At 38.9% G+C, this 27,617-nt stretch overlaps 2 protein-coding genes across 3 annotated transcripts; one reads left to right on the top strand and one right to left on the bottom strand.

Moving 5' to 3' along the window:
* The first annotated feature begins 86 nt into the window (after positions 1-86).
* On the top strand, positions 87-19,829 carry LOC131440404 (replication protein A 70 kDa DNA-binding subunit). Its single transcript, XM_058611669.1, has 4 exons — positions 87-368; positions 433-833; positions 894-1,986; positions 19,402-19,829. Exons 1-4 carry the CDS (start codon positions 330-332, stop codon positions 19,708-19,710), a joined length of 1,842 nt encoding a protein of 613 aa, XP_058467652.1. The 5' UTR covers positions 87-329; the 3' UTR covers positions 19,711-19,829.
* LOC131440407 (leucine-rich melanocyte differentiation-associated protein-like) lies at positions 19,743-27,617 on the bottom strand. Of its 2 annotated transcripts, none has more exons than XM_058611673.1 (4): positions 27,571-27,617; positions 20,712-20,942; positions 20,269-20,408; positions 19,743-20,175 (listed from the first exon to the last, which is right to left on the bottom strand). In XM_058611673.1, exons 1-4 carry the CDS (start codon positions 27,571-27,573, stop codon positions 19,851-19,853), a joined length of 699 nt encoding a protein of 232 aa, XP_058467656.1. In that variant the 5' UTR covers positions 27,574-27,617; the 3' UTR covers positions 19,743-19,850. The 2 variants fall into 2 exon arrangements, with proteins under 2 accessions (XP_058467656.1, XP_058467655.1); XM_058611672.1 differs by lacking the exon at positions 27,571-27,617 and adding an exon at positions 26,975-27,507.

The following is a 27,617-nucleotide window of genomic DNA, read 5'->3' as shown; positions in this document are numbered from 1 at the left end:
GTACATAAAATTGTAAAGCGCGCACACCTATCATAACTTGACAATCATGGTGGCATCCCTGGTAAGCGTCGGAAGCAAATGACGTTTTAAATTCCCGCGCTCATAGTAAACAACTGGCTAGCACAGGTTTTTTCATGGTCGTCGATACAGTTTTGTGAAGCTCTTCTATAGGTTCACGAGAAAACGATCTAGTAGTTTGTTGTTTTTAAAGCAGCGGTTGAGGCTGTTATTTGAATTCAAGCTTTAAAGATCTGTGAGAATTAAATATAATCGATTTCAAATAGAACACGAAATCATCCCAGTATACTTTGCCAGAATCATCTGTAATCATGAGTCACGGTGGATTGTTAACTGTAGGCTGCATTGCCGTAAGTTTGTAGTTTAGTTATTCATCTCAACGACGAAATGATGTATTTTGTTTCATGTATATAGGATATAATGCGAGGTAGTGAATTGGAACAGCCAGTTGTTCAAATTCTGGGCTCAAAACGAATTGCCGGTGGAGGTGAGCAGTCGGAACGTTATCGATTACTGATCTCTGACGGCCAGAATTTATACAGTTTTGCCATGTTGGCCACACAGTTGAATGAATTACACCAGAACGGTCAACTAGCCGAATTCACAGTTATTCGTATCAATCGCTACATTACGTCGGTCGTGAACCGTGGTGAGCGCGGTGAGAAACGTGTGCTGATCATCTTGGAGCTTTCTATAGTAAAACCGGGCGCATCGATCGGCGAAAAAATTGGTAATCCGCAACAATTGGTCGACGGTGCTGCGGCCAGCAGTGCAACAACCGTTCCCGCTAGAACCGAGTCCGCTGGAACTATTAGGTAAACTGAAACAAGTCAAAATCGTGCCGATGCCATTTCATACATATTTTCTTATTACAGTAACGGATCCGGTTATCAAAATCGTTCATTGAATGTGAGCAGCACAACCTCCGGCGGTAACATGTCTCTGAACGAAACGTTAACTCATCCCATCAGTTCACTTAGTCCTTACCAAAACAAATGGGTAATTAAGGCACGTGTTATGTCAAAATCTGCTATACGCAGTTGGAGTAATGCTAAGGGAGAAGGAAAACTTTTTTCGATGGATATAATGGATGAGTCCGGTGAAATTCGCGTTACAGCTTTTAAAGAGCAGTGCGACAAATACTATGATATGATTGAAGTCGATAAAGTCTATTATATCACCAAATGCCAGTTGAAGCCGGCCAATAAACAATATTCGACACTAAAGAATGACTACGAAATGACAATGACACACGACACAATAGTGCAAGAGTGCAAAGACGTCGGTAGTTCCTTGCCGGAAATTCACTACAATTTTGTACCCATTTCACAAATCGCTAACATGGAACCGAATGCTATGATTGACGTGATCGGTATCTGCAAAGAAGCCAGTGAAGTTGTACAGTTTACTGCCAAAACCTCTGGCCGAGAGTTGAAGAAACGAGAAGTTACGATGGTTGATTCGAGCAACGCAGCTGTCCAGTTGACACTTTGGGGAGAAGATGCTCAAACATTCCCCACGGCCACAAATCCGGTTGTACTAGTGAAAGGAGCACGTGTATCTGAATTTGGTGGTGGTAAATCGATCGGTCTGGTCGGTGGTAGTGTGATGAAACTAAACCCTGACATTGAAGCGGCTCATAAAGTTCGCGGATGGTACGACAACGGTGGTGGCGACAATGTAACAAGTAGCGTATCAACCCGCACAGGCGCTGGCGCCGGCGCCGGTTACGTTACCGAATGGATTACGTTCCACGAGGCTAAAGAGAGAAATTTGGGTAATGGTGATAAACCTGATTATTTCCAAGCGAAGGCGCTAATTCATAACATCAAATCTGGAAATGCGGTTTACAAGGCCTGCCCCCAACCGGAGTGCAACAAAAAAGTGATTGATCAAGAAAATGGCCAATATCGATGCGAGAAGTGTAATGCCGATTTCCCCAATTTCAAGTATCGACTACTGGTGAATGTGAGTATTTCTTTTATAGTTTTCATAGTCGATAATATGTCAAATGGCAGGAAACAGATAATTATAGTCATATAACAGGAAATTAATAATAGCCGGTGTCATTAAATGTCGCAATTTAATTGATAATAACTGATAAGTTTTGGCTGCGAAGTCGGTTGAAACAGATCACAAGGAATGTAATATCAAGGCTTTGCTTTGCTTAAAATGATGATAACTAGGGGAACGTACCACTTGAGCCAATTAGTTCTGATACCTGCTTAAAATGATACTACATGAAGGCAATGGTAAAATTTGAAAATAAAGTTACCATTGGTTGATTCTAGCCTGACATCCGGTTTAGAACTATGTATTGATAAGTACGGAAAGTTACACGGAACGTGACGATGAACAAACTGCATAAAAACGCGTATTCAAGCCTTATCGATGTGCAATGTTTTTTCCGGGCATGTTTTCAGGTGCCAATTTCATTTATTCACCTCACTTTTCGCTATATGAAGCCGGATGTAAAAATTCAAAATAAGTCACTTTAGATTTTTCTGCCATAATTTAGAACACAACTAAGTGACTAAGATTTGAAAACATTTAATTCTAGCATGAGCTGCAACTGAGTCTGTATTTATGGTACCAAAAACAGGGGTCGATTCGGACTGCTTGGGGCTTCCGACGGCGAGTCGTTTATGTCTATTTAGCGATGTGGCGCAGCCATCTCCCATCAAGCCAAGGAGGCGACGCCGGTTGAGTCGCACATAAACCTGTAATCCACCCGCACATAAAACTGCGCGTTTGCCCGGTCTAGCCAAAGCTAGGGACTATCCCTTGGCCTCGCATAAAAAGGTCGCAAGGCGGCATTTTTTATTTATTTTCTATTTTTTCTACCACACGAGGACAAGGTCCGATGTCCACTAGCAGAAAAACCTGCAACCCACGTGTTCGTTTAAAAAAAAACGTCATCCAAAAAAAGCATGAAATCGTCCTTTTCGATGAACAGTTAACATTCAAACAGCACATTAACTATATTTCTGCTTCACAATGCTTGGGTTTCTTAACAGGATGGCTAAAGCACTTTACTAATATTTATTGCCTAAAATCCCTGTACTGTTCACTCATCTGTTCTACTTAAGACTATTATTAAGTAGGCCTTTACCTCAACTGCCGTATTATAAAAGTAGTGGATTGGTCTTGACACATTACAAGTACGACGGGAACTGTCGCTTGCTTTAATGCTAGCAGTTGTTTTGAATGATTGGATTGGCTTCCCAGCTTTACTCTGTGAGGTTATTATTGATGTTCGCCCTCGTGCTCTCCGTGACAATGTTTTTCTTCGACTACCTCCACTTCGCACCAACTATGGAATTAACGCTGCCGTTATCGGCTTATAAAGATCGTTCAAAGGAGTATCATCTGGGTTCGACTTCAAGCTGCCACAAAGCATATACATGTTCATTTCAACTCGCTATGAATCCCGTAGAATTTTAGGGAAAATTTTATTGTAAATAATAAAGTGGAGATAGGTAACTATACGACTTAGCAGCTTGCATTCATAAATTTGGAATGAAGAATATATAATTACTAGCTGACCCATCGAACTTCGTCTCGCCCAAAAATTATTTGTTCGAATTCATGTTTTCGGACAGCAGAATTGTCAAACGACTAAGTGGTTTACGTTTCTCTCCATTATATTTCTTATGACCCTACAATCAACGGAATTCGACACACATTCGCTTCAGCCCAAAAAAGAAATATCACCAAAAATTATTGTGAAAATGTGAAATACTTCCGTTAAGCAAAAATCGAGCAAAGGTATAGATTATCATCTCATTCTTTGTATCAAAGAACTGAACAGAGATCTCTCTCTAATGGCTTGGACATAAAGGATATAAGATGCCACGTTTTCTCTTCCAGATGTGATTCTTGCTTTCGGTAATGGATGAAAAAGCTCACTAACCAGAGTTTTGTATTGACAAACTTAACAATATGTTGAAGAGTTTCTTTTCTAGAGTTCTTAATTTGGTAGGATGAACTTACAATTTGTATTTAGCCAAAGTAACGAAAATTTCGTAAAAAAAGATTTGACTTAAGAAGTATACAAAGTATTTTGAACAGTCCGATTTTAGGGAATCACTCATACTTGAATGTTCACCCGACACAACAGAACTAACTTTGAACAGTTCCTTGTAAAACTTTTAAGTAGCGACAAAGTTTTCTCAGAAATGAGTGGATATTTTTGAGGTACTGCACTCAAATAAAAATTCACCTTCGATTCACTTGAAAAATCACGTAAACTGGTTTCAAATGTCAAATTGAATGTTTTTTCGTGACGAAATTGAATGTTACACGAACATCCCCTAAAATGAATAGAGTCATCACATAAGATTTATGTGAATTTACCAAACGTCAAACAATCTAAGTGAATTTCCAGTGTGAAAAACTCGATTTTGAAAATGGCGAACAGTGGCCCTCAAAGTATAAGTAGTGTAAATATTTGCGAGAAATATTATTTAATTACAATTTTTAACTACATCGACCGGACCATTCCAGTATGAAAGTTTTCATGTGTTCAACTGGACCGAGTGCCTGCGTGAGTCCGAAAGTGTGCCCGCTCCTGTCGAATGAATCGGTATGAAGCTAGAGACACTGGACCCATGTAATGCGAACTCAACCTGCATCGGTAGTGTTATGGGAGTTCTCGGATCTCGACTTCAGCTTCGGTTGGATGGCAGTGACAACAAAACGATTTCTGGAGGCTTGTCGATTTGAGATACCACGACGTTATTGGTTGCTTTTTAAGGCATTGGAATTATATGACAATTTTCTGAAATAAATGTTTTATATTTCATGGCATTTTTCATTTCATAGATTTATATCAAAATCTGGAATCTCCCTTTCGACTTCAACCAATATATAAAATTGTAATTTTCTGGTATCTAAATTTGATATGAACTGATAGATAAATGTGATATGAACAGTACATTACATTTTACCTATGAAACACGTAACTTTTACTGGATTATGCATTAAACAGCTTTTAAATGCCAGTCCATTAAAACCTACGTGAAAAGTAGGGTGGAAAATATTCACATAACTTTTCACGTAACTATAATATGATTATTATTTTGAGTGTGTGGAACTTTTTGTTGCTTGGTGAGACGACGCTTAAATTTTAATTTGATATTGATCTTACAAATTTGAACATTCTTCACAGAATATGAAATATAAAATGGCAGTCTCAATCCATTATGGTAATCCTCTTGAACATTAATCTAATCAGCAAAACTAAAGGAAAATTTCTTAGTTTGACCTTAGCGCTTCAATCTTTTCATTGATTAATTCAAAAAAATTCAGATTTGTTAAACTCACACTCAGAATGGCCAATATTATTAATCTGACTCCATTGCACACAATCCATCAACTGGTGAACGATATCAGAACTTTTTCTCCTGCCTATAGCGGTATTTCTAGAACAGTAATATGCACTCCCATGCCAATCATTTATGTCGTTTTCGTTTGTTTCTAAACCTAACCCAGTTTCCACCCAAACTGCTGTCAAACCGTTGTTTGAAGCTAGTTTCGAACTTAGTTTCAACTGTTATGAGCTGAAAATCGAATCTGTTTCGAACCTGGTTTTTATATCAGGTTGGCTCAGATGCCAGTTACTAGGTGCGAGGCCAACACAGTTTCGTTAAAAGTGTTTGATGAAACTACCCTCGGTCGGTTTTAATTTTCTCAAGGAAAACGTAGTATTTTTTCCTTCGACGGCCATGCAACTCGTTGCGCGCCAAACATCAATCGTAGATCTAGCAATCATTGACGACTTTTTTAATGGAAAATTCCATTTTCCATACAAAACAACATTATGGATTTTCCCCAGTTTTCTGGCAAGTTTTGCTAATTTTTCTGATGTACGAACCCGGCGGCGGTAGAAACTAATCAAACAAAAAAAGAATCATGTAAATCCGTCCATCCGTTCTCAAGTGATGCGATTACAAAGAATGATCTCTGCATTTTTATATATATAGATTTTCTATCGATGCATTGTGCGATGCAGGTCGTTCAATTTTTTATATAATTTTTGTATGTCGTATTCTGGACTTCATCATTGATTGTTGGTTACATGTAGTCCGTAGCCTGCACACTCTTCTTCTTTTTCACTTCTGGTAGCGTCACCTCACTTGAGATGACACCGATTGATGGCACAGCGACTTACTTAGCTATATTGCCAGTTAATTTTCGTTCATAGTCCAATGGACTTTCTTTTCACTGGACTAAAAGTGAAAACCTCGTTATGTGACAAAATGGAGTCGCCAAAGTACGGATGAAGCCCTTCTTTCTTTCTTGCGAAATACTCAAATTTTCACCGCACTAACACGATACAACGTGTTCACTCGTTGAGGGTTTTACTGGAAGTCGGCATGTACACTCTGATCGGTGGATGAATCTGCACATATTTCGACGTGAACATTTCAAAAGGGCCTTAAAACAATTGACAGATTCTATTTGTTTACTTTCTCTTTCGATTATATCTGCCTTATCACGCAATTGTTCGTTACATGTATGATACTATTACAAAGCTGGAGATATTTTCTTTCATTCTATATGCAAATTTGGTAAGTGAACGTGAAATTTAAGTGTTATTAACAGAGGAGAAAGTAAACAAAGAGAATCTCTCATTGCTTTATGTGCCCTTATGAAATGTTCACGTCGATTTGCATTATTTCCGCTATTATCATTTTTTTGTTTACGTCGGTTATTCTGTATTACCGACAAATTTTTTTATCGACTAAAGTTAAAAGAAACTTTAAATTTAGGAATTCTAGTACTTCTGATGAACTATAAGAGCTAATTTAGCAGCTAGAAGTTTTATATGGAAGATCTACAATAGAACTGAAACTGGACCAAATGTATCCCCAGCAAGCCGTTCTAGTTTTATTAATTCCAACAGTTTTTCTGTCAAATTTAAAACTGGTATACGTTGCCGTTCTATATTTGAAACACGAGTAAAGCGCTATTCACACTAGGCCGTGACGTATCCGGAACGGGACTGGACCGGATCCCGTTCGGGTTACGCTTCAAATTTGTTTAATGCGAGCTGCATGTGCATGTGAATATTCTCACTAGACCGTGTCGTACCCGTGTCTGTATCGACGTCCGAAGCACGGTCAAAGCATGCGTTGACTATTCTATTAGCGGCCCTTACACGAGCATTAAAAATGTCATTTTAAATGATGTCATTTAAATGATGTAATTCAAATTTGTTAGAAATTTCGTCATTAGTGCACCACTACACGTTCATTAAAATGATATTTTTTTTTACTAATGACATTTTTAATGACTCGTGTAAGGGCCGCTATTGGCAGGTACTTGAATTGTCACATGCTTTCCAGTCAAGGCTCCAAGACACAGAGGGAAATACCACAAAAATCTTCTTTCACATATCTTCTGTTGGTTTCGGCATTGCATCGTCGATAATTTTTCGGTAATTACACGACATATCTCGTGAACAATCTGGTAGACAGCCCCAAGTCTGTAACTAAATGCTATGGTTTTTTGAGTGTCTCCTGTTGCTAAATATCTGAAATCACGAGACTAACACAAACTATAAGCCATCTCAATGATCGTTATACAATTTTTGGTTGGAGTTTTTTTGACATTTACAAAGAAATCTTGTTACAAACAGTGTTGGTGATTGCCGAAATATGACAGAAGCTGCTATATTAGGTTTTTTACCGTCACTGCTAACCTCATTCGGATGAACACATTTTGACAGTTCAGCAGTACTGTTTGTAAACAGAAATTTCTTTTGTTTGTTTATTGACAAATTGGATCAGACCATTTACGGTCCGTATCCCCTAAATAAAGTTTTAAATCATTTGTTCACGATTGAATACGGTTTGTTTTTGTTATTTATTAAATAAAAGTGACTAATTGCAAAATGTAAAGATGATTGTTTTAGATGTGCTCTTCGATTTTTGGTTAAGCTTGTTTGTAAACAGTACCGCTGAACTGTCAAGGGTGAATACTTGTTCATTTGTGTCATCACGATAAAAAACCTAATTGCTATCTATATTGTATACAACATTTTCAATCTGGTAGAAGATGCTACAAGAACTCGAGTCTCTCAATGCATGAACCGCGAGAGAATTTTTCTGCATTCCTTCGCTCCACTTCATACTCTGAGTATTTCACGGCCCAAAAAAAAAATTACAGTCTGATAATGATCGTTGCTGTGTGGAATTTCCCAGGAGAGAATCGCAAGTTGACAATTATCGCAGACACTTCCGGTGAAACCCTCAACGAGTGAACACGTCGTATCGTGTTAGTGCGGTGCAAATTCGAGTATTTCGCGAGAAAGAAAGGATTTTCATCCGTACTTCGGTGACTCCACGTTGTCACATAGCGAGGGTTTCACTTGTAGTCCAGTGAAAAGAAAGTCCATTGGACTATAAACGAAAACTAACTGGCAATATAGCTAAATCGCTGTGCCATCAATCGGCGTCATCTCAAGTGAGGTGACGCCACCAGAAGTGAAGAAGAAGAATTATCGCAGAAAATCGAGTCGATGATTCAACTTGATGATTCTCATACTAGGTTGCAATATTTCAAAACCCTTGTGTGGATCATTCACAGACATTTTCATAGACACAACTTATACAAAGGTTATATGCACATAGTTAGAATAAGCGGCAATAGTAAAATGATTCTATCGCAATTATCAACTGCTTGTATAGAATCGGATCGCGAAACGAGAATAAGCGATAGAGATGGGCAATTCGCTCCTGAGCTGTTCCAGTGAATCGAATCATTGAAGTGAGCTGACAGCTCACAGCTCTTTTTAAAAGAACCGCAGCTCACCAGCTCACTCATTTGCTACCCAGTTCACTGCATTATGACGCAGGGAACTAGAGATGGGCAATTCGCTCCTGAGCTGTTCCAGTGAATCGAATCATTGAAGTGAGCTGACAGCTCACAGCTCTTTTCAAAAGAACCGCAGCTCACCAGCTCACTAATTTGCTACCGAATTCACTGTATTATGACGAAAGGAACACGCAACGAGCTGATCGGATCTTCGGCTCTTTGAAAGATTCAATTTAGTCGACATCAATTAAAGATAAATTAATTCGCATTGCATTCATTGCATCATTGCAAATCAATGATTCAATTTCGATCATGCATATGAAAGAAAACCGGTGCATAAGAAAAACGGCGCACAAAATGAACCTTAAGTTCAAACTAAAAGAGCTGATGAGCTGATACATCGAATCGATTCCCTTTGGTGAGCTGATCGGTTCGGAGCTGTTCACCAAAATGAGCTGTTATGCGCACCTCTAATAAGCGACCGTTTGTTGCTTCAGAGAAGATCCCCACAGCAGCGTGCTAACCAGAAATGTCATCGAGAGAAATTCGCTCTCGCACTGGTGTCGATTCTACACTCAAATAAAAATTCACGTTCGATTCACTTGAAAAATCACGTAGAATGGTTTCCAATGTCAAATTGAATACTTTACGTGACGAAAATGAATGTTATACGAACATCCCCTAAAATGAATATAGTCATCATATAAGGTTTACGTGAATTGACCAAACGTCAAGCAATCTACGTGAATTTCCAGTGTGAAAAACTCGATTTTGAAAATGGCGAGCAGTGGCCCTCGAAGTGTAAGTAGTGTAAATATTTGCGAGAAAAGTTATTTAATTACAATTTTTTACTCCATCGACCGGACCATTCCAGTATGAAAGTTTCCATGTGTTCAACTGGACCGAGTGCCTGCGTGAGTCCGGAAGTTTACCTGCTCTTGCCGAATGCTTCAAAACAGGCCGTCGGTATGAAGCTAGAGATACTGGAACCATGTAATGCGACTTCAACCTGCATTGGTAGTGTTGTGGGAGTTCTTGGATCTCGACTTCGGCTTCGGTTGGATGGCAGTGACAACATAAACGATTTCTAGAAGCTTGTCGATTTGAGATACCATGACGTTATTAGTTGCTTTTTAAGCCATTGGAATTATATGACAATTTTCTGAAATAAATGTTTTATATTTCATGGCATTTTACATTTCATAGATTTATATCAAAATCTGGAACCTTCCTTTCGACTTCAACCAATATATAAAATAGTAATTTTCTGGTATCTGAATTTGATATGAACTGATAGATAAATGTGATATGAACAGTACATTGCATTTTACCTATGAAACACGTAACTTTTACTGGATTATGCATTAAACAGCTTTTAAATGCCAGTCCATTAAAACCTACGTGAAAAGTAGGGTGGAAAATATTCACATAACTTTTCACGTAACTATAATATGATTATTATTTTGAGTGTATGTTAAATGAGCCATGCCGGGTTTTTGTTGTTGCGATGATTTCCAACTCTCTTTGATGGCACTGATTTAATCGTTGAAGAGTTGCCAGTGAACGTTTCTTTGATACGATAAAAGCCATCCTTGGCTACAAAATCAATGAAATTATTTTAAACAAACTGCCAGCCTCTCTCGGGGAGTCAATGCTAATCGGAATGTAGTGTCATGCTTTTTAAGATACGGATGAATTTTACTTAACAGCGAGTTGAAACAGGCATCTGACATTCCGAAATATTCCTTGATCTCGTCATTCACAAGCTGCTTATATAAGGTGGTGAACTCACGCTCAACTGCTCTTTTTCGTCAAAGTTCGTGCACCCAAATCTTCTTTCTTTTTTTGTTTTTAAACTGCTGATTATCTTCGTCATTCAGAGCAAATGCAATTACGACCAATTCTTCGTTGGAAAAATGTGCCATTTCGAGAGGAACAGTATCAGCAAAGGTCGGTTCAATGTTGTTGTGCAGATAGCTCTATTATTTTTGTCTTTTTTGAGTGTTTTCGATCGTTCTGTTTTAGCGTTTTGCTCATATTCGATACACGGACTTGCCGTTTTTGATCTAGTTTTGGAGTGCAGTGCTTAGAAAGTGTTATTGAGCAGTTTTACCGCCGTTAGAAATTCAGTTATCGAGTAGCATTATTGATCATAGTTAACGCATCAATAAGATATCTCGTTTTCCGCGTCATATTTCCCGTTCGTAGCGCCAACTGTGTTTCAATGTCGGCTGGCTCAGATTCGAGTGCTATGGCTGATGCATGCGATCGTTGTGCGAAAACCGTTAAACCTGACGAGGATTTTATCTCTTGCTCAGGGTTTTGCCATCATGTTGTCCATATGAAATGTGGCAAATAAATAAGCCTTTTTTGAAGGTACCAGCCGATAGTCCTAATTTGCAGTGGATGTGCGATGAATGCTGTAAATTAATGAAGCTAGTTCGTTTTCGGGAAACGATCTCGTCACTAGGATGCGCAATTTCAGCTGTCTCCGAAAAAATGGAATCGGTCTGTGCTGAGCTGAAAGCCGAAATCACGAAAAACAGTCAGCAAATATCGCGCCTTACTCGCAAAGTTTCCGTTTCGACTCCGAGGCGTAATAGTGATAGCGATGTAAAAATCAACGACGCTTCTCGTCCTGCTGCAAAGCGTCGTCGCGAAGAAGGATCGGAATCAACTTATTCACTAATTTGCGGGCGGAAACCAGTTGAAAATTGCAGCATTTCTACGGTTCCCACGTCTTCCTCTCTGGTATGGATTTATTTGTCTCGGTTTCATCCCAGCGTCACCAAGCAAATAGTCGAATGGAATTGACGTCAATAGTATGAATTTCATTTCTTTCAAAGTCGGGGTACTACCCCAATATCGCGACGCTGCACTCGATCCCGATACGTGGCCTCAAGGTGTCTTTTTCCGCGAGTTTGAGGATAATCGCGACATTTGGTGCCCACCGATCGATGTTTCACCACCAACATCCGATTAGCCTACCATTCCAGAATTGTCTCCCGGTAGTTCGTCGCAGGCTTTATTGAATACACCCGACTTATGATCATGTGATGATGTGAGAATGCTGGGACGCGCTGAAGTTGGTGCTATGGAAGCTCTCGTATCCCCCATCACAGTCGAGCCACTGCCGCCAGCGTTCTCCAGGCGTCCCGGTCCTGTGTGTGGGTGTGCTACGAGAGTCTTCCAAACGCCTTCTCAAGGCAAGTATTGTTTTGTATCGTCGACTTCTAGTGTTCACCCGCTTCGCACTTCCATATGTCAGCATCCTGAATTCATTCAACAGCCGTCTTGCTCTAGCGCTGAGTACAACGCATTGATTGATGCCACACCGAGACACCAAAATTCGCATTCTGGAAGCTCCTGATGCGTCCCCCACAGTAGAGCTTTCGCTTTCATCAGTCGTCCCGATCCTGTGCGCGGTGGCGTGGAAGGAGTCTTCCAAACCACAACAAACGGCAATCATACATCAAATTTGCACATCTACTACCAAAATGTAGGCGGCATAAGCACGTGTATTGATGATTATCGGCTAGCATGTGCGGACGATTGTTACGACATCATCGTTCTCTCTGAAACGTGGCTTAACGGAAATACGTTATCCGTTCTAGGGTACGGATCTAATTACGAAGTCTTCCGTACTGCTCGTAACATTCGTAACAGTCCCAAGAGCATAGGAGGTGGAGTACTTATTGCGGTACATCGTCGTCTGAAGGCTCAGTTGGTTGAAAACACACCAGGATTTTGTGTCGAGCAGGTATGGGTGCGCATAAAACTATTCGATTTCACATTTTTCGTTTGTGCGATTTATCTTCCTCCGGACCGTTATCGTGACTTACAGCTTATTAATGCACACATTGAGTCGTTGAACGAAATTTCGTCTGCTCAAGCGCTGCCCATTGACGAAATCATGATTGTCGGTGATTTCAACTTTCCCGGCTTACATTGGTGTGCCACTTCCGATGGATTTTCGTTTGCTGACCCCGTATTATCAACATTCCATATTGGGATTACCACTCTGCTCGACGGGTACAATCTTAATTTGTTACGACAGTTAAAGAATGTCGTCAATGAGAACGGCCGAATGCTCGACCTCTGCTTTTCCAGTAAATCTGACGTCGCATCCAGGATCAGTGCTGCAACATTTCCTCTTGTCAAATCTGTCAAGACTAAACGTTTGTCCAGCACGCGCCGCGAACAATGTTCCTGTATCCAATTATGCTTTGCTCTCGATCAATATAGACGAGGAATCGATACAAACGGCAATCGTTGGTATGAAGGCTTCCACCTCTGCAGGCCCAAACGCCATACCAGCAGTCATCGTAAAGAAATGTTCAACCGGGTTAATTGCCCCCCTTTGCCGTTTATTTAATATGTCACTAGCTACGGGAGTATTCCCCAACTTATGAAAAGCTTCATTCATGTTTCCGGTCTACAAAAAAGGTGACAAAAGAGATATAAACAACTACCGCGGTATAACTTGTATAAGCGCTATCCCCAAGCTGTTCGAAAAAGTAATACTGACTCCAATTTTCAATCATTGCAAGCAGTATATCGATGATTCCCAACATGGGTTTATGCCTAAGCGTTCCACAACCACCAATCTATTATCCTTTACATCTTACGTGACCAACGCTATGTCAAATGGTTTTCAGACGGACGTAATCTATACTGATCTTTCCCTCGCCTTCGATAAAATTAGCCATGACATCACAATAGCAAAACTGGATCGACTTAGTTTTGGTACAAACGTCCTTCGATGGATACAATCATATCTCAGGAATCGTCATCTTGTGGTTAAAATTGACGATTGTGCTTCGGAAGAATTTGTTGCAACATCTGGAATTCCGCAGGGGAGCCATCTCGGCCCTTTGATATTCTTACTTTACTTTAACGACGTTAATTTTTCTCTGGAAGGACCGCGCATATCTTTTGCAGATGAACTCAAGATCTACCGTGTTATTCGCACCTCAGAGGATGCGACGTTTCTTCAGCGACAAATGGCAATCTTTTCGGATTGGTGCGAATTGAATCACATGACCGTTAATCCAGAAAAATGCTCGATCATTACGTTTACGAGAAAAAAAGTGCCTTTGAAATTCGATTACTTTATTGAGCGATTCATGATTGGTAGATCGACGTGCATCAAGAACCTCGGCGTTTTTCTTGACGAGCAGTTAACATTCAAGCAACACACCAACTACATTGTGGCTAAAGCTTCTCGCTGCCTTGGATTTGTGATGAGAATGGCTAAGCATTTTACGGATGTTTACTGCTTGAAATCCCTATACTGTTCACTCGTTTGCTCTACTTTTTAATATTGTTCAGCTGTTTGGAACCCTCACTACCTCAATGGCGTTAAAAGAATCGAGTCGATTCAACGTAGATTCGTTCGATTCGCTCTTCGCCGTTTACCTTGGACCAATCCTCATCAACTACCGAGTTATGAAAGTTGCGGATTTCTAATCGGTCTAGACACACTGCAAGTAAGACGGGAGCTATCGCGTGCTTTAATGATAGCAGATGTTTTGAATGATAGGATCGACTGTCCCACATTGCTCCGTGAAGTCAACATCAATGTTCGTCCTCGAGCTCTCCGCAACAACGCTTTTCTTCGACTTCCTTTACGCCGCACTAACTACGGGATAAACGGTGCGATTATCGGCTTACAACGGTCATTCAATCGAGTGTCATCTGAGTTCGACTTCAATCTTTCACGGCATAAAACAAGGACCAAATTCTTACATAGTATTAGAATTAATCAATAGGACCACATCGTGTCTGTTGATTTTACAATAAATAGATAAACTAAACTAAAGGAACAGAAAAAAAAATCAAATGCAATGATTGTGTGTGTATGTTACTAATAGCAACGTCAGGGACACGCAAAGTGCACGGTATGATGAGCATGTTTTACAAATAAATCCTGGCACGTTGCGGTCCCGTACCGGATACGTCACGGCCTAGTGTGAATAGCGCTTAAAACGCTGCTGGGGCTGCACATTTCTTTTTTTATAACTTAAATTTTAAAACTGACAAATTAAGCAGCCAGAACTAAAACACTCCTGAGTTAAGGCAATACAGAAATTCAAATATTGGTGTTTGTTTCTGAATAACTCTGAACCATAATTTACAGTTTCCATCGCATCGCACTTTCGAAAAACACGCAGTAGTAACAACTTGCTTAGTGTTCGAGCTGTCACACACATTTGTCAAAGACGGAGACTCAAAATATGATGACTTTACTTAACATACAAAGAACAGACAACCATGTCGTATTGGCACATTTATGATCTATTCAAACCTTTCCGGTCCGGTTAAGTGCCGGCAGAGTTGCCTGCACGGACACAAATAAGCCTCCACACGTTTCAATTCGTGTATTCACACTTATTCCGCAAAAGGAATGTAATGACAAGTCTTTGCTTTGCTCAAATGCTCGGGAACAGCACGTGAAGTATTCAAACATAAATGGTACCCGATTATTAAACATTTTGGTACTCAAAATGTTAACATCAAACTGGTTGCTATCTAAAAAATGTTAACCGATTAGAAACTAACCTCAACCGGTTATAGATATTTCGGAACATTTTCCATGTTTAATCCAAGTTTACACTAGAACAAGTTGTACTAACAAGTAGAACATTGAATCAGATCCTGTTAGCTCGCAGCGAAATCAATCTTCAGTTCAGCAACGCCATAGCACGGTATCATATTGAACAAACATATCATGTCAATTATATGGGTGCGCAGTGCTGTTACTTTCGCGCGCACGAATTTCACATTTCGCTCGCCTACTTGTAAGTACAAGATGCTCACATTTTCTTTCACATATCTTCTGTTGATTTCGGCATTGCATCGTCGATAATTTTTCGGTAATTACACGACATATCTCGTGAACAATCTGGAGACAGTCCCAAGTCTGTAAATAAATGCTATGGTTTTTTCATTCCCTTCGCATGAATCGCTTTTACGTGCTCTCGCCTAAATACACCCAAGTGATCACTGGCGCGTGATGGTGAGCGAACACTTCTGTGAACTTCAAATAATAGGGAGTAGATCTGGCCTTGCTATGAAAATCTTGCAAGAAAAAACGAAAAATTGTTTTTTGCTGATTTTGCGTGCCCCACGACTCTTCTACGCAAACTATATACCGGAGTGCTCACCAGCGAAAATTTTTGCGACCACCTCAGAGAATTTGAAAGCTCTGCTCTAGCACTTTAGTGCGATTCAGTGCTAGAGGTAAAAGAAAATAAACACGCGCACTCATGATGCGTACATACTCTATATTAGAGATGGTCGGGTATAGAAATTCTTATACCCGAACCCGACCCGTACCCGAGTGGTCAGCAAAAAAAATTACCCGTACCCGATCAATAATACAAAAAAATTACCCGTACCCGAAAAAAAATAAAAAATTTTACCCGTACCCGACCCGTACCCGATTAAAAATTACCTGTACCCGTACCCGACCCGAATGAGTAGTAAAAATTTTACCAAAATTCAGTATGGCAAAAATAAAGTGTTTTAGATATCGAGCCGTATCAGGCTCTAGTTGGTAAGAAAAATATATTAAAATGCTTGTTTACTTTTAAACATATAAATACAATGTGAAGCATGAATAATGTAACGTAACTTTTTTTTAAACATGCAAACCATTTTCGTTCAGCGGAAGGATACAACTAAGTTTCTGTCAAATCAGTAGTGACATTGAGGTTACCAATGTCGAAATAACTGCTAGTTCAAAAATAAATGTTAGATGGCGGACCCTGTAGATTTTCAATGTCTTTGGTACTTTATACTAATTTACAAATGTGAACAAAAGGGAGTAATATCAACTCAAATTTTTCGAAAAGTATATTTACCCAAAATGTCGTAATACCCGTTGTATTCAATTTTGGGTAGGTATGGTTTTTACGAAACAGTGCGACTTTTGATCCAATTCTTTAGAACCACAAGTAAGCGTGCTCATTATCTTGACACACAAATAAAAATTCACATTCGAATCACTTGAAAAATCACGAAAAATAGTTCCAAATGTCAAATTGAATATTACACGTAACGAAAATGAATGCTATGCGAACATCCCCTAAAATGAATAGTGTGTTATCAGTTCGTTTACTTGAATTGACCAAAGAATCAAACAATGTACGTGTGTTCCCGGTGTGAAAAATTCAATTTTGAACATGGTGAACAGTGAGTCCTTCAAGTGTAAGTAGTTTGAACATTCGTAGGAAATTTTTTTGGTTACAATTTTTTACTACAAAGCAAAATGAATTATGATTTTGATTTAAATTAATCTGTCAACTATGCCCGTTTTGTAGCCTCACAAACCCACACCCACGATGTTATCGGTAGCTGATGGTTTTTACAGCCATTGAACCGGTGGAACCCTCAACGAGTGAACACGGTGAAAATTTGAGTATTTCGCGATAAAAGATTTTCACCCTTACTTTTGCGACTCCACGTTGTCACGCATCGAGATTTTCACTTATTGTCCAGTGAAAAGAAACGAAAATTAACTAGCAATATAGCCCAACTTGCTGTGCCATCAATAGGTGTCATTTCAAGTGAGGTGACACCACCCAGAAGTGCAGAATAAGAAGAACTTCTATGCAGATTTTCTGAATTAAATGTTCATGTTTTTATGGTAAGAATCCTAATGATTTTTATGGAAATTTTGAAAATCTCCAACCAATATTTAAAATAACAGTTTTCTGGTATCTGAATGTGATATGAGTACTACACTACATTTTATATACTGCCCATCCTTGCATATCAGTCCCATATGGAAAATCGGCATGTTGAGAAAAAGACGATCAAAAGTTTATTTCCGATTTTTATTTATTTATTGTGCTCCCTAATGCTGGTCCCGGGTTGGCGGTTCAATGCATAGGACGCTGGTCTTACAAGCCAGCTGTCGTATGTTCGAGTCCCGACCTGGAAGGATTCTTAGTGTCAGTAGGATCCATAGTACTAGCCATGCAATGATTCTGTACGCTAAGAATCGGCTGCGAAGTCTGTTGAAACAGAAAGGCCAAATTCCACGAAAGGAATGTAATGCCAAGACTTTGCTTTGCTCCCTAATGCTAAATCTTGGTATTATTACATGAAATATCGGTAATACACCTTTGCTGTTCCAATATTGCAACAAATGAAATTATTGAAATTTTGCACTGAATGGGACTGATATGCGGGTACTTTAGCATATGGGACACAGAAATGAGTTGATATTTTTTTATATTTTACTGAACATACCCTCAACTTTAATTGCAATTTCTGAGAGTATATTGAGGAAAGACTCCATTCCTCAAGCTAACTCAAAATTGGCGAAAATCGATATGAGACTGATATGCGAGTATGGGCAGTATATGAATCAAATAATTTTTACTGGATTGTGCATTAAACAGCTTTAAAATGGCAGTCCATCAAAACCTACGTGAAAAGTAGATTCCGACCGCAACATCATAGAGCTAAGGCAGTGTGTCTTATTAAATATGTTATAAACAAAGTAGGGCGGGAAATATTCACATACCTTTTCACGTAACTATGATTGATACTTTTTTTAAATGAAGAAAAAAATGAAAAAGATGCCAGTTGACAGGTCTGGTCCTAGGTGCGAATGTCAAAACCCCTTGAATCAAATTGATTATTTTTCGGAAGAACTGTTTTGCAATGAAAAAATCTCGTCAACGTGTAAACATATTTCTGTGAAGTACAAATGGTCGGGTAATCGATCCGAAAAAACAATTTACCCGTACCCGACCCGTACCCGAGTGAGCGGTAAATTTTTTTACCCGTACCCGAGTGAGCAGTAAAATTTTTTACCCGTACCCGACCCGTACCCGATTGAAAATGAAAATTTTTACCCGTACCCGACCAAAAACCCGTCGGGTACGGGTACGGGTCGGGTTTCGGGTAAAATACCCGATACCCGACCATCACTACTCTATATAACAGTGGTGTATGTATGCTCTCGTCGAAGTTGCGAGGGAAGAAATTTCGTTTGCTCTTCTTCACACAGAGGAGATTGTCATGTCTGGTTCTAGATGACAGTTTTAAATTTTAAACACACTTCACCCTTTAGCCTATGAGACTATAATACCTTTCACTTGGAACTGAGTTTGTCAAAATCTCTGATAGAATGAAGTGCAAGTTCCATGTTCCTTTTTGGAGTATTCGATCGCTATTTCCGGAACCGGAATTCGGGTTCAGCATAACAGAAGTTAGTTCGTTTGACCTGCAAATTGCAAAGTTTTGAGCCCGATTCAGATTATCTAGAGTTTACGTTTCTCCACTTTATATAGCGGTACATTATATTAAAGACTCTTAGCCTCATTATTCCGTAAGTTGGATCCGGTTAAAAATGAGAAATTCCGTATGAGACCACAAGACCTACCATTTGAATCTATGTTAATATAACATTTCTATATGAGAAAGGCAAAAACAACTAGCATTCAGTATACATTTTTATCGTTTGGGAACTATAAGATTAGTTGTTCAAGCAGTAGTTTTTTTTAACTAGAGAAGATCATTGTTTGTCTATACTTCATGTTTCCCCAGATGTTGGTTGGAGATTGGACCTCGAATCGGTGGGTCACTATATTCACGGATCTGGCAGAACAAATGCTTGGCAAGTCCTCACAGGAAATTGGCGATGCACTTGAATTCAACAAGGAGGAAGCAGAGCAAATTTTCTCAGCAATCAACTTTAAAAACTACGTTTTCAAGCTGCGAACCAAGGTCGAATTTTTCGGTGACACGGCTCGAAACAAAACTACGGCTGTCGACGCAAAACCGCTCAACCACAAGGAGTACAATGCCTATCTGGTTAAGAATATTCAGGAATTGACTGGTATTGGTAAGAACTAAGGGTAGTGCAGAATTAAGAAGTGAACTTGTTTTGTCATTCTAATGTTATTTGTATTACAATAATCACACCATCTTTATTCAAATAAACTATCACTGTTTGATATGTTAAAAACTCACAAGTACAAGTTAAAATTAATTACTCATAAATCAGTGTTGAGTATAAACCGATTTCCCTCTGATTGTGCCCCTACGTAACGATAACGACACTTGCCATACGCTCCTCGGTGATCCCCGACTTCACGCATACTCTCCGGTAGTGGGTGATACACGGGAGGTTCCTTACGATGAACGCCCAACCGGTTGCTAAGTTTGGTGTAGAAATGTTTCAGTGTGCTATTTCGATTGTCGGAATCGTCCGTATCATACTCCTGGTTCTGCTGACTTCGAACGAAATCCCTTTCCATTTTCTTCACGCGTTGTGCGTCTAATATTCGTAGCCGAGGAAGGGAACGGATGATATAGAGTCTGTAGGTAGAATAAGTTGAGCAATAAAAATTATAAAAAAGCAAATGATACGCATAAAGTATAGAATCTGGTTGATGATAGGCATATACTTACCTATATTTAAGGTAGTCGTACTCTGAATACTTGAGACTCAAAAAATGGCAAGGGCAGGCAGGATTTCCAAGTAAGCTTAAATATTCCAAGTTTGGAAAACAGAGAGATAACTTTGTAAGCAGCAGGTCCAAGTTGTCAAACTGTAAGACAATAGACCATAGTTTAATGTAATCCTCGTTCGAAAATTTTTGTTGAGTGCTGTGCTTCGACTGGACTAGAACATCCAGTCAGAATGGATCCGGCAGTAACATTGCGGTTGATAGAATGTGCCATAGAATGCCACGTTTATCAAGCGAGAAGCAAGATAGTTTATTGTTTACACTTCGGTATGATCTTTCACAAGAAAGGTCATCCTTCAAGTAAAACGATGATTAGATATCAGTTCATTTGTCTTGCACCTAGGTTCCACCGTGTTCGTGCTGATCATAATAGGTAATGCTTACTTTATTGTTATTCAGCGACAACAATTTGATTCGATCCAATTGAGCAGGAAATATGATCTCATCGTTGAGATAGTTATTATCCAGTACTAATTCTTCCAGTTTGTTGAAATGTTCCAGAGATGCAAAGGAAGACAGTTTATTGTAGCTTAAATCTAGGTGACGCACTCGATCGGAGTATAAGTTGAGAATGGCCTCTGGCAGCTTGTAAGTTTTTTGGTCGAAATAAATCAGCTAGAAAATGAATACGAGATAGAACATTATATAGTATTTAGTTTTTTTGTTGTTGAGATTATTTTAAATAGCATAACTTAGTTGACCGTTTAAGTATGTTATGTTACTGTCAACACCTTGTTTACAAAGAAGATCTAGTAGAAATGACATATTTAATGCTTCGGAGTAGTACCGTATGCATGATAATGTTTGCACCATCGTACTAATCAGGCTCCCGTTTCACCTGTGCATATTATTACCCTCATTCTTGTTCACGTCCGTATCGACCATACGACTAACGGATACTTTCGAACAAATACGAATAAACCATTCTTTTTTTTATTTAAAATATATTTACGTGACCGATTGAGTCGATTTTTTAAATATTTTTTTTTAGTTGGATCTCGTTATCACCCTTTTTCTAGGGGAAGAGGAGCTTCCATTTCCCTCCTGCGAGGATTGAGGGGCACTTCGTTCGTGGTTCGTATCGTCATCCATTGCCGCATCGATGGTATTGTTGTCGATTTCCGTCTTCTTTTCGTTGCTAGTTGTTGTACATTGGTTGTAATTGCTGGTTGGTTGGAGGATAAGTTGTTAACTGTAGCTGGTGTACTTTGTTCTATAGGGGATGATGATGGTTTCGTTGAAGGAGATGCTTCATTGTTGTTGGTGGCTGTCACAGGTGTACTGGGGTTGCTTGGGGTTGGTGTGAAGGAAGCACCGTTGTCCTTTGGTGTAGTTGTTTCCTTGTCCACTTTATCACATGGCTTACCGTAGTGAACAGCTTTTTGGCAATATTGGCATGTGGCCATCTGATTGTCATAGGTAACAAGTGATTTGCACAGAATTCTTGTATCTTGACCGAGAATCACATAAGAAGGTATAGCCTTATTCAAGTGTATGCGTAATAAACGTACGCCATTTAGAATACCGGGGAAAAAATTCTTCCACTTTTCTTTTTCGATAGAGAGAATCTCTCCGTATTGGGACACAGTTTTGCGAATGTATGAATCGGTGATGCTTGAGGGAAGATCATGCACACGCACTTCTATAGCACTATCATCCATATATACTGGAATGTTGTACTTAATGTTCTCGTGCTCCACATAGTGCACATTGTTATTGTCTTTTGTTTTATCGACTGACTTGGATGAGATGTGAAAGCGAATTTGAATAAACCATTCTTGTTTTCACTCGAATAAACTCTAACACGACTCACAAAATATTTAAATATCAATAAACTTCTTCGAAGCCATGATGAAATCACTCCACTTCTTGTGGTTAACCATATGCACAACGCTAAAATATATGCCAGTTCAGTTTCGAACGATACGTGTATTCGAACATCATTCGTATCCATCTCAGCAGACCGTTCAATTTTGTTGGTTTTTGAGCGCTTGTTGAACGACATATTGCACGAAATATTCGTTTAATTTGCTGGAACGGTTTGTTGTTGTTTTTTCTCTTGCAAAAATAGTGTGAAAATTAAGTGTTACCTATACATAGAAAGAAAATTTGTTGTTATTCTACGTAGAAGTATTGTGCAGGTATGTATTGTTAGTTTAAACAAATAAGTGGAGAAAACTTCAGAAATTCTGCAGTAAAACTAGTCTAACGGGGCTCCAACTCCTCATGTTTAAAATGGCTCAACAATGGACCTCTGTCTGCCGGATTTGTTGAACGAAAAAATGGCATTCGGTTCAACGGTCTGTTTCAAAATCGGCAAACGAAGGTCCCGTGTTGGCCTCCCGTTGAACGATTGATTGGACTTTCATTGGACCAATTATCCAACGTATTGGACCAATGAAGGACCACCGTTGAACGTTTTTTTCGAATACATTGAAAACAGTTTGACCGATTTCCAACAACTTTTTTTTCGAGAGTGTGAAGGTAATTTGCAATCAATAGATAGATTTGGTTTTTGCATAAAACATTTAGAAAGGATAGCAGTCATAATGAAATGTTAGTTTTTTTCTGACGAGCCTTCGAATGTATGCGCCGTTCCAAGTTTTTACGCATAAAATTTTACCATATCTATTAGGTACTTTATGGAAAATATACGATGGGTAAACATACTTTATTTTATATTTAATGCCTGATTTCACCAATGTAATAAATATGTAGACTATCGAAAATATGACAAAAATGCAGCATATTTTTCGCAGATACTACAGATCGGGCTGCTATTTTCAACTACATTAATGATACCTGTCATGTGTTCCGGAAGCGTGTGAACTCTGAGAAACATTCCTTTCATTTGCAAATTTGCTAATTGAAACCGAAATGTATGAGACTTTTTAAAGTCTTGACAATGTTTAATGATCACATCACGCATACGGTACCTTTTATCTATCTCCGGACAGTATCAGCCTAGAGGCCGTGTAGAATCCGGCAGCAGAGAAAAGCAAATAATCCGCTGGGTACCTGCTTCAATGTCATAAAAGGCCACAGTTACACGAGATTCCTTTTTTCAGTGTTTCAAATCTAATTTATTTTATTTCTCATCTTTCAAGACTATAATATGAATGAAAAAATCATCTCTCGCAAAAATCCGTTAATATTATAATCAAAATCAATTCAGAACAACCAATCACCCATTTTCCTCTTGGTAAATAATAATAGAGGAAATAGCAGATAATCTAGAATTCCATTAATCTTCGTCTAGTGATAAATCTTCACTTGTTTCTATTGTAGAAATAATTTTCAATTCAAAAAGTCTTTTCTGCAATAGCATTTAACAAATTTCTTTCAACTATTTTAAGGTTTATTTTGAGACATTAAGCAATCTTAACCTCAATTTTATACACATCACTACTACTCTGTTGCTCGTTAATAGTGGTGAGTATACAATTTTCTTTCAGCCTACGATTAGTCACTGTTGTGCACAAATACTTCCACTAAAATCTATACGAACAAATATCCTTCTCGAAAGACACTTGCGAAATGCGCAATAGTTTATACGGCATCTAGTAACAAGAGTTAAACTCTAACAACTCTTCTTCTTCCTTAGCCGTTTTACATTCAGACCTGGCCGGCGCCGGAACTGATCATTCAATTCTGGGGTTACCAGATGTACCTTGAATGATGATTTGTCTATTCCAGAACTGATCATCTAGAAATTCCCTGTAGTTTTAATTTTAGTTGATCCCAATCAGTAACGGAGTAGCAAATCTTGTACGAGGTTTGTTCAAAAAGTATCGCGATTTTTTTATTTTAGCGGGTTATGTATGTTCGATTTTTGAACTTTTGCTGACGTTATGTTGGTACTCATGACCCTCACTTATGTTGACAATTCCGGCCATTTTGAATGCCCAGTCAGTTTTTGAAAGCTATCAAGCGCAGATGTCTTTTAGCTTGTCTTCGATTTTCAAAATTGAACCATATCATCTTGTTTTTGGAAAGAGATTCTTGAACGTTTCCAGGATACGTAAGGAGTGTATCTAAAATAAGCTATCCACAAATTTTTCTTTCAAATTATGTTAAAAAACAATATTTTATTCAAACTAAAAATTGATACTTTATTGTACGAGGTTAAACTTGAGCATAATGAAAACCGGATGAAATTTATGTTATTCCTTCACGAATTTTCGAACTTTCGATCGAACGCTCTTCATCAAGTTCCGGACAAGAGTTGCATCGCTTTTTTTTTTGACGCTTGAGTTCAATTTTTTTGTGATCTCCTGCATATTCTCCGCTGCCTGAGCTTCTTGGGTCAAAGCTGAGGGTAATTGGGTGGATTGATATTTTTCTCAACGAAATTTATACCCTTTTCCGCAAGCCAATTGAGAGTGGTTTTGGCATAATGAGCCGACGCTAAATCCGGCCAAAACAGTGGAGGTGTACTATGCTTCTTATATAAAGGCAGCAATGTCTTCTGGAGACACACAGATCGATAGATTTCTGCATTTATAGTTCCGGTAGTGTAAAAAATGGTTGACTTCAAACCACAGGAACATATTGCTTGCCATACCAGTACCTTTCGACCGAATTTCTCCACTTGAATCGACCTATCCGCATCGCTCACATCCTCCCCAACGACGACAGTAAAGCCTTGTGGACTTTTTTTGGCCAAATCACGTATTGACATTGATTTGTTCTTAATGATTAGAGATACCACTTTCTGGTCCAGTTTCGGGTTGGAAGAACCGAGTTTTCTGCCTCTTCCTGGTAGCTCATCCAAAGAATAGTGTTCCCCAAACTTATTAATGATGGTTTTAACACTGGCATGATGAATTCTAAACCGCTTCGCCAATTTTCGCACAGTAATACCTTTTTCACTTAGCCATGTGTCCAGAACCTCAATTTTCACTTCCTTTTCAATACACGACATTTTGAAAATGCAGAATTTCAACCGCACAAACAAGTAAAGAACGAAAGTTGACCGCCAAACGCACAGCATGCTGTGATGTGAGCATAAATAACCATCACAAATACTTGCGTACAACACAAATGTATGTGGATAGCTTATTTTCGATACACTCTTTATAAGCACAATTGATTGTTTACCGTCCATCTTTAACCTCTTTGACCTTTCATACAATGACATGTTGATTATTATGAATGGGCAGCGCTTGTTCAAGTTGACAAGAAAGACTGTCCAGTGCTATCCACAACCCTGGGGGCTAGCGAAGTAGTTTTTTTTAGGACCGCGGATCAAGTTCAAGAAAATTCTCCTAGGTTCGCCGAGTCTTGATCTGCAAGGATTCGCATTGTTAATAGAATCAAAACAAACGAGGTGTGACAATTAAGTAATGATACTGATTTTATTGTCGCGCTTGTGGTAAACCTGCGATCTAGAAAATTTTCTCCCCTTCCCCGACATCCTTCTCCTCTCCATTGATATATTTGCCGTCGTTCTAGCATGTGAAGTTCCCATGCAGTGTCGTATTGAGTAGACGTGTGTTGGTTAAACTAAGCGTTGCTTCGCAAGAACAATGCGTCGGGAAAAAAATTACGCCAGGTTGGGCGAAAAACTTCGGAAACACCGTAAATCACGTCTATTATCGTCATATACTCGAACAATTGCGAAAACTAATCAACAGGATGCGCTCAAACATCGTTTGTAACTGGATCCTTCATGACGACAACATCCCATACCACACCATTATTTACGTGTCCCAGTATTTGGTATCTAAAGGGATCGCCGTATTGCAACAATCGCCTTTTTCGCCCGATCTGTCACTATGTGACTCTTTTTGTTCCCTATAACAAAATCGGTAGTCAAAGAAACCCATTTTGAGTCGATTACAGACATCCAGGCGGCCGTGACGAGGGTAGTCGCTGATACCCCAGTCGAAGCATTCCAGAAATGTTACGAAGTATGGACAATGCGCTGGAATTGTTGTGAGACTACTTCGAATGGTGTGTTAGAGTTGTGAAATAACTTTAAAACACGGTTTTTATGGAATCAGTCTCATTACTAAATTGTCCCACCGCGTCAGGTGTTCATTTGTTCTGTTTTAAGAAACTGTGGCGGTAGTTTAAACAAAAGAAAAAATTGCAAATCCTGTTTTGGATGTAACGAAACAGTTATAACTATCACAATTATGTTTTTGTGTGTGTTTCTTTCAATCCCTGAAACAGTCAACATTTGAAATGTGTTTACTAAACAAGAAAGTGGAACTAGGTAAACTCGATATCAAACAAGTATCTGTATTCTAAGCGTCTTCACTTTTTTAGCCATGAAGCAGGCAATACAAATAGAAAGATAACATTTACTCATGAGATCCGTTCCAGTTTTTACCTATTAGTTATAAGCGCACGGGGTATAAAGTATCCGAGAACACGTATTGTATGATACAAAAAACAGAAAATGATTAATTTACTCAATAAAAACAAGCACTTTAGCTTTTCGCGGTATTTCAATTCCAAAACATTTTCCAATTCAAACACTGCAACTCATCGCCAGAAAGGCTCCTCATACATAAATAAGTAGTCACCTAAGCCGACTCCGAAATTTTGGGTTCGTTAAATTTAACCAGAACAACAACCTTGGTATTCATGTCACTAAAGAAACGTTCAACATTACAAAGAGACTGTGAATATAATCAAACCTTTTGTTCATCATCTATGTAGATTATTTTGTTCCAGTTTATGTCATCCATCATGAATAAATTTCCTGTTTTAACTTCGAACGTCCGAAATGTTTCTCCCGAGTACATGAAAACCGATTTCAACAGAATGGCCTCTTCCCGATTTGCACTTTCACTGATTTTTTTTCGGCGAAATACATGACAAGCTTGTCATAATAGCGGTTTGGATCTACTACAACGAGTTTGAATTCGTCTTATGACTGACTATAATAGTTTGAACAGACAACGCTGTTATATTGTAGTTGTCTTTGCACAAAAGAACACAGTCAACGACACTGAATAATAATTTGTTCTATTTACACACAGCCTAATGATTGTGTCTTATCAGTCTAGAAATTTGCTTTTAATTTTCGCTGGTTTCTTCAATGCCGACGACACCATGCATACTTTCTGATTAAATGAAATTACTTGAGGATGCTCGTCCTTGCCTGATACTAATTTATTCACATTACACTGACACAGTGTTCGGCATGATGTCACTAAAGTTATGAATCTGTATTATCTTTGTAATAAGGTCCCATATCTGATTAAGTGGAGAACCCAACTCTACAACTCACCATCACTTATGCTTCAGTCACGCATGATTCGTCACTTAGAGTGCTTC

Source organism: Malaya genurostris, chromosome 1 (genome assembly GCF_030247185.1).
Source record: "Malaya genurostris strain Urasoe2022 chromosome 1, Malgen_1.1, whole genome shotgun sequence".
NCBI classification, from domain to species: domain Eukaryota; kingdom Metazoa; phylum Arthropoda; class Insecta; order Diptera; family Culicidae; genus Malaya; species Malaya genurostris.
Note: the sequence above shows the minus strand (reverse complement) of the source record. Positions and strands in the feature narration are given on the sequence as shown.

Bases quoted from the DNA above. Each gene is read 5' to 3' on its own strand.
- LOC131440404 (XM_058611669.1), top strand. From the start codon at position 330: ATGAGTCACGGTGGATTGTTAACTGTAGGCTGCATTGCC. The intron at 369-432 runs GTAAGTTTGTAG...TCATGTATATAG, and splicing joins TAACTGTAGGCTGCATTGCC to GATATAATGCGAGGTAGTGA. The intron at 834-893 runs GTAAACTGAAAC...TTCTTATTACAG, and splicing joins GAGTCCGCTGGAACTATTAG to TAACGGATCCGGTTATCAAA.
- LOC131440407 (XM_058611672.1), bottom strand. From the start codon at position 27,082: ATGTACTCGGGAGAAACATTTCGGACGTTCGAAGTTAAAACAGGAAAT. The intron at 20,409-20,711 runs GTAAGCATTACC...ATTGTCTTACAG, and splicing joins TGTCGCTGAATAACAATAAA to TTTGACAACTTGGACCTGCT. The intron at 20,176-20,268 runs GTAAGTATATGC...TTCTACCTACAG, and splicing joins TACGACTACCTTAAATATAG to ACTCTATATCATCCGTTCCC.